The 7,184-nt window shown below is 55.7% G+C and overlaps 1 protein-coding gene across 1 annotated transcript; it reads right to left on the minus strand.

The window, feature by feature from the left end:
• Positions 1-1,871: 1,871 nt before the first annotated feature.
• On the minus strand, positions 1,872-6,547 carry LOC131395668 (ral guanine nucleotide dissociation stimulator-like). The gene is made up of 8 exons (XM_058527514.1): positions 6,526-6,547; positions 5,966-6,035; positions 4,373-4,441; positions 3,875-3,949; positions 3,244-3,276; positions 2,779-2,900; positions 2,477-2,577; positions 1,872-2,170 (listed from the first exon to the last, which is right to left on the minus strand). The coding sequence occupies exons 2-8, from the start codon at positions 5,969-5,971 to the stop codon at positions 2,046-2,048; spliced, it is 531 nt and encodes a 176-aa protein (XP_058383497.1). The 5' UTR covers positions 5,972-6,035; positions 6,526-6,547; the 3' UTR covers positions 1,872-2,045.
• Between the last annotated feature and the right edge of the window lie 637 nt (positions 6,548-7,184).

Below are 7,184 nucleotides of genomic sequence, written 5' to 3' on the forward strand. Positions count from 1 at the left end.
TTCTCTTACAGATGAGGGATTTTTTGAACACAAACACAATAATGTTATCACACACAAAAATAAAAGTGTCATTCCTGTAATCAACTATCTGGTCAGTATCCAAAGTCCCCCAGTTTTCTCAAGGTGATTTCCTGGTTTTGCATTTTATTTGAGTCAGGATCTTTAAAAAACCCTTTTTTTTGCAATTGGTTGATGTGTTTCTGAAGTGGCTTTTACTCTCTTACTAGTTCATGCATCTTGATGTTTGGGTGGGATATGCCTGTGTACACCGAGGTGTGAATTCTTTCTTTCCTGGACGGCAGTGCCCTGGCAGGAAGGGCCTGTGCTGTGGGAACCAGGATTTCTACTCTGCATCTGGCTGAACTGAAAAGGCGTCCCTGGGTGACACTTGCAGCCTTCAGAAAGGAGGGGGAAGAAGTACCAAGGAATTCAAGACAATGGCCCTTGTCTTACAGGGTGTTTCCAGGGCATGATGTTCAAAATGCCGGGTGGTAACCCTTTAGCTCCTAGTTGTAGGGTGGGTTCTCGGGGTGAGCTCAGAGTAGTGTCTGTTTACCACCCATGTGGGAAGCGTTTCAGTATTTTAATTGGTAAGTTTGTGTCTGTTGTGTCTGTGTTGTCTAAGATGGGTTGCATTCCCCTGCTGGACCCACTCCTATACCTGCCGCTCTCGTGCCTCATCTTTAAAAACTCCCAACAGGCAAGTTTCACAGCCCTGTAACACACATCCACATAACCACAGCACAGACTGGGGAAAAGAACACAGTCATCCCAGGGGCTACGTGCTCTGTGCGCTCAGGCCCAGCTGCCCCTTTGGGACAAGTCAGTAACAACACGACTGAGTGTGTAAACTAGTGATTGTCTGAGACCATGGACCTCAGAACACCAGGGTCCCAGATGTCACCCTAGGCAGCAATGGACAGTGTGGGTCATTCAGTGGCCAGGATTAAGGTCTATTATCTTGGCAAACCAGAGCTCACCCCTGATCCATCAGGCCCAGCCAGGGAGGAATGGCCACGATGTACCTGACAGAGAGGCTGGGGGCCTTCTAGGGAATTTCTGCCCAAAAAGAATCATATAAGGAAGTGCGGGGATGCTGGAAATCCTAGTTCACAGGGAGTGGTGAGGTTTATGGAAGAAAGTCCTGTTGTAGGTTTAAAAGCTGCATCATGAATCTTTTCCTCTGGATATGAAACAAGTGGGAAAAGGACTTCCATGGCATGGGCCAGGATCCCAGGAGGATTCCAATCTAGGCGAAGGGTGAACAGGGAGCCCTAGAGGCGGCCTGATGGGGATGTCCTGTCGGCCCTTATCCCATCAGCACATGGTCTTCCTCTGGCCTTGTCTTTTCCACATGCAAACTTTTATCTTTTTACATTTTTTCCTCATTTAGTGTTGATGCAAATCCAGAGACTGATTAGAAAACGGTAACTTCCAATATTTGGTCAAAAGAAACCTCAATGGGAGAAGCAGAAAACATTCCTTCTTCCTGGAAAGCTGTAGAAAGACAGCCGCTGCCCTGGGGTATGACATGGTCCTGGCAAGTGGTATTTGTAAGACATCTACATTTCAGTGGTTGTTGCTCTGCCTGGGAAAGTCCCTCCAACCTCTACATCCAGGGAGATCTGAGGGGCTGTCTCTGCTCCTGGCCCAGGTGAACCACACTGAAATCCACCTGTCCTCTGAGGAAGGGGGACTTGAGAGTGTCATTCAGTAGCCAGGGAGGGGACTGGCCGTCCTCCCTTCTCCCACATACTATAAGCTCTGACCATACATGAGTTCTTAATTCAAGGCGGAATGTGAGATTCTGTGTCTCATTTACATGAGCATAAGAAGTGAAAGAACAACACCACAACACCCAGGCTGTGACAGAAACAGAACTTACTGAAACATTCAAATCTGATATTTACTCTTAAACATATACTAATGCTCCTCCTCAATGGATAAACAGTCCCTGGGGTGGAGATGTCAGGGACTTGGAGGGGGGTCGTGCCCTCTGTCTGGGGCTTTAGGGGAAACCAAGGAAAGTCTTCAGATGTCCTCTTTCACTTGGGGTGGGGGGGGAAGAGCTGACCCGGTGCACCCTGAGGGTCCCAGTGGCCCTGCTGCTCAGGAGGAGCTGAACTTGTGGTCTCCAGAGGGTTATGGCTCCTTGCCAAGGGCACGGTGGCTGAAGAGAAGAAACAGACTATTTTGGGGTGCCTCCCTGAGATTCACGGCACACCTCCCTGCCCCCCTTCACTCTTATCCAAACCCTGTGCCGAGTGCTCAGTCCATCAACAGCACCCCGTTTGTCCCTTATGGGGGAGGCATCATTTAGCATCACCCATTTAAGAGGAGGCAACCGAGTCCCAGAGAGGAGAGGGGAGTGGCCTGTCCCAGGCCTGGTCAGCACTGGAGCTGGGATCCAGGCCCATGCTTAGCCCGAAGCTGTACTGAGCGCCTGGATTCAGTCGCTGCTGCTCCTGACACTCACTCGGCCCTGAACTGGAGGATGTCCGGTTCCTCTTTCTCCTGAAGAGCCACACTTTGCTCGCCTTCTGGTGTGCAGGCTCCAGCCGGCAGGAGAGGCAGTAGCTACAGGATAGAGTGGCCTGTGAGCTACCAGGAGCCGCATCTGTGGTGTCCCTCCCAGAGCCTGCCAGCAGCTGAGTCCCGGTGCCCTATGGGTCACCACCCAATGAGGTCTGGGGCTGATCAGGGAGCCAGGCTGCATGCTCTGCAGCCGGCCGGTCGAGAGAGTCTGGCCTGCCCTCACCCAACTCCTGTGTCCCTCACCTCTCATCAACACTGAGGGGCTCCATGGCCTGGAACCAGGCCCCAAATCGCTCCTCGGGATTCAGGTCATATTCACTTGCAGCCTGCTGGAGCAGCTGGATCTTCCTAATGACTTTGTATTTCTGGGAGGAAGGACAGGATGCAGACAGGCCCCGGGTGGGGAACCCTGCCAGGGAATGGTGGGGAATGAGGATCTGGTCTGGGGTCTGTGCTCACATGGGAACCCTCCTTCCTTCCCACTCCATTCAGGACTTGCCTGTCCTCACAGTTGCCTTGAATTAGTTCCTCATCCAGGAAGGTGTCCTTGATGCCAGCCCCTCCCACACCCGCCAACGTGATGGGATCCCCAGCTTTGTGGCATCTAACTGTCCCAACAAATGTAAGACCCGAGGGATGAGGACACGTAACCTCTTGCCACGGGAGGTCTGTGATTTCCACTTCCCCACCCTCCCCACAGCTGCTCACCTCACGCCATTTCTGGAAGTTCACCAGATTTCCCTGGAAGGGAGACAGCCAATGTCCATCAGTAACCGCCCCCTAAGCCCATAACCAGCCCCACCCCATCCCTTCTCAGGCTGCAGGACTGTCAGTGCCCAGCAGAGGGCAGACCTTCCACAAAGAGAACTTGACACTGGGCCAGGCTCTGGGCTCAAGAGCAGGAGGGACAGGGGAGCTGAGGCCAGAGACCTTGTAGCCCACCCATTTCTGATGACAGACGGGAAGACTGAGGCCTCAGGCAAGAAGGGACAGCTGGACCACAGATGTGCTTCCTGACTTGCAGGGGCTGATGGCTCTCCCCCAGGGGCAGGGCCCAAGGGGGAGGCTGAGTCCAGCTCAGACATAGCCTCCTGCAGCTCTGCAGGCAGGCAGCTCTGAGCTTCCCCAGTCCTGAGAAGCTGGTGGGGGGCTTACGCGGAGCCTCCATTCACGCATCGCTAAGACGGGCCTGACTCTGACTCCCTAGCTCCCAGGGGTGGCCATGAGGCTCTCATGAGAGGAGGTTTGCCAGGTACAGAGAGCTCAGGGCCCAGTGCAATGCTCTCGCCTCCCAAACCACAGGATCCTGCTCCCTGGCCCCACCTCCAGGCTCACTCACTTGTAGATCATCCTCCATCCCAATGTCCAGCAGTTTCAGGTGATTGAGGAACGTGCCCAGGAAGGGGACGACACCCTGTGAAATCAGGGTGGGAGTGGTGATGAGTCCCAGCTCTCAGGTGCCCCCATGGATCCTCCCCCAAATCCCTTCACCCCAGCCTCCTGCCCACCACAGACTCCCACAGAGAGCAGCCTAGGACCCTCAGCAGCCTCCCCCCTGTTGCCCCCTCCAGGACCACCCAACGTCCCCCGTCAGCTACCAGGGGCGGCTTTTGGCAAATCCCAGGGTGTCCGGTCCCTGCCACTCCCCCCGCAAATCCATCTTGCGCCCAGCCATTCCAGGCCTCCTCCTGGTCACTTCCAGTGCAGGCATTTCAGGCTCTGGGGCTCCAGGAGCTGGGCTGGAGGAGGAGGGACCCCTCTCTTGGGGAGCCCTCCAGCCGTGAGGGGGGAGACCCCCGCCTCTGACACCTGGACCCTCCCCCTCAGGCCCCCTCACCTGCTGCTGCTGCCTCTCCTGGGCTCCCTGGGGGTCCATCTGCAGGGTGGCCCACACAGAGTTCACCTCCTGCAGGGTCAAGGACAGGCTCAGGGAGGCCATGCTACCTTCCCCGTGTCTCCCAGGCCCCTGATCCTGGACCCTGGACATCTGATGTCTATGGCGGCTCCCATTCCAGAGTGATCTGATTCTAGATCACTCCCAGCTCCAACACTCCCTCCTCTGTGCCCTCAGGCCTGCCCAGGCCCCTAAGCCTCTCTCCTCATCAAGAAAGTGTGAGGAGGACTCCCATGCCTCCCAGGGTCCCCTGAGGACTCAGTGTCATCTGACTGTCACCAGTGCTGTCCCCTCCCCCCTCGAGGAGGAGGAGCACAAAGCTCCTGCACATTCCTCTCCCCCTAGTACCTCATCACCTCTGTGAGGCCTGCACCACAGATCATCTCCCTCCATATCCCAGATGAGGAGACCGAGGCCCACAGAGGGGTGGTGACTTGCTGAGGGGCCCACAGAGGAGAGACCGCTCCCACTCCCAGCCAGAGGCCCTGGCCCCTGGCCTTCACTCCTCCTCCAGACACACCTCGGACCAATGTCCTGTCCTCTGGACTCTCGGGGTGTGTTGAGGCCCTCAGTCAGCCTGAGCCATGGATCGGAAGGCACAAGGTCTCTCAGGGGGCATATCCAACTGGCTTCTGCCTGTCCCAACCCCTGGGGTTTTCTGACTCTGGCTGGACCTGAGGCCATGCCAAAGGCCTCAGCTCCCTAGGATCCCCTCAGGATGGTCCCTGCACAGAACTACTCCTTCATTCACTCAGGAAGGGGACCCCCTTGTGCCACATCTGAGTGACAGTGTAGGGGGTGACCAGGGCGCTGGGTGATGGTGACATTTGCATCCTTTTTTACTTGGAACCTTCTAATGTCCTGCCAGGAAAGTCCATTAAGAATCTGTAGGTTCCCCGATAATTCTCATTGCCATCTGGGGTGTATCCTTGTCAACAAGGCACCTGGGGAGACTCTCACTGAGTTTTCAGCAGTAACCACTATCGGGATAGAGTGCAGAGTCCCAGAGAGCACACAGTGCTGTGCCAGATCCACCATTCGTTCCAAGGCTGGGCAGCCCCTGTGTCCACCTGGCCTGTGTGACCACACAGTGCCCGTCCCTGGGGCAGGCAGGGTGCCCTTCCCTGCGAGGTGCAGTACAGACAGAAGGAGCAGCAGGGACCTGGCTTCCTGAGGACAGACCGGGCTGCTTTAGGAGGAAAGGAACCCCCACCCACTCCATCCACCCGCCAGCCTGGAGGAAGATGAGAGCCAGCTGATGGGCCCGCATGGAAGCTAGACACCTGCTCATTCTGCCGGTTCCTCACCTCCTGGAACAGTCCAACCAACACCACTCTATCCCATGACCAAGGCCTCCTGCCCCAAACCGTCCCCACCTGCCCCTGCAGCTCACACCACCTGCTTCCTGTCAATATGGACAAGACAGACCGTTATGTCTCAGAGAAACTTTCAGGGAAAAACTAACCAAAGCACACTCTGCCTGGTCCCTCCTCCCCCCTCACCTCCCCTCCTTCCAGATCTCGAGCCTCCACGCACCTCCATGAGCAGCTTCCTGCTCTCCCGCTGGTCCGTTTTGCACAAGGTTTTAAATTTTTGGCAGTTCCTCCTGAGGAGGGAAAAAAGGAAAGAAACACTGTGGGGTGGTTTAAGGGTGAATCCCTTTTGTTTGAAAACCCAGAATTATCCAGACAGCCTGGATGAGCGTTTTCAATGTGTCCTCTGAGCCCTGAGGTCTCTGGGACTGGGGAGGGAGCTCTCCTGTTGTCACCTGGGGCCTTCGTTCTCTTATCTACTGAACAAATCTGTTTTAAACAGTCTTGATTTCAGGAGGACAGAGAGTTCTGTTGCTGCAAAGCAAACCCTTGAAAACGTTCAATTTAGTTCGAGCCAGGTTCTGGCACTTAGGGAAACTGATTCCTAAAGCAGAACCACTGGCCTAAGTTTCCAGAAAGACTCCATGCCTCCCAACCAGGTCAGACCCTGTCCCCAGGGTTCACTGTCTCCCAGGAGGTCCCAGCGTACTGAAGGGCAGCGGCAGCCCTGTGGGGGGTGTCTGGTTCACCCAGGTGGTGACGCATGGAGAGAGGCCTACGCACCTGGACACCCGTCTCCACGTCTCCTTTAAATGCTGGATGGAGGGGCTCTGCAGAGCCCAGAGGATCGCACGAAGTGATGAAAGGTTCCTCAGGCCTTTGCACTCCTGGGGAAGGGAAAGCAATGAGCTGTGAGGGGAGCTTGAGCCCTGCTTCCTCTGGCTTCTGTCACCTCATGGACGTCCCCTGTCCTAGATGAGACAGAAGCTCTGGAAACCTGGGAAGAGCACAGCTAGACCCTGATGAGGAACACTCCCAGGGAGGAGGATTTTAGCTCAAGCCAAGGAAGGAGCCCAGGAAGGGGTGAGCCTCCCACCATTGGGACCAGGAGTCCGGTCATTGAGACATTGGCAAGAGGGGCCTAAGGATTGTGCAAAGGCTCAGACCACAATCTTCAATCCTGAGAGCTGGAAAAGGAGAAGGGGCAGTTCCCACGACTCCAGAGAGGGGCTCCCAGGGCCTCCCACATCTTACCTTGGCCGCCTGGATCCAGAGCTCCACCAACCTGGCCCTGTCCTGGGCTGTCATGGTCGGGTCCCCGAGGCAGGTGGTGATGACACATTTGACCACTCTGACAAAGTGGGTCATGGTGGCATGTATGGTGGGTGCCAGGAACTCATTGGCCCTGTTGTCCCACTGGGACCAGATGGAGTCCAGGAAGT

Source organism: Diceros bicornis, chromosome 31 (assembly GCF_020826845.1).
Source record: "Diceros bicornis minor isolate mBicDic1 chromosome 31, mDicBic1.mat.cur, whole genome shotgun sequence".
Taxonomy (NCBI): Eukaryota; Metazoa; Chordata; class Mammalia; order Perissodactyla; family Rhinocerotidae; genus Diceros; species Diceros bicornis.

Coding starts and splice junctions, on each gene's coding strand:
- LOC131395668 (XM_058527514.1), bottom strand. Junction 3,277..3,874: donor GGATGGAGGATGATCTACAA/GTGAGTGAGCCT, acceptor TCTCCCTTCCAG/GGAAATCTGGTGAACTTCCA. Junction 2,171..2,476: donor ATCCTCCAGTTCAGGGCCGA/GTGAGTGTCAGG, acceptor TCTTCTCTTCAG/CCACCGTGCCCTTGGCAAGG.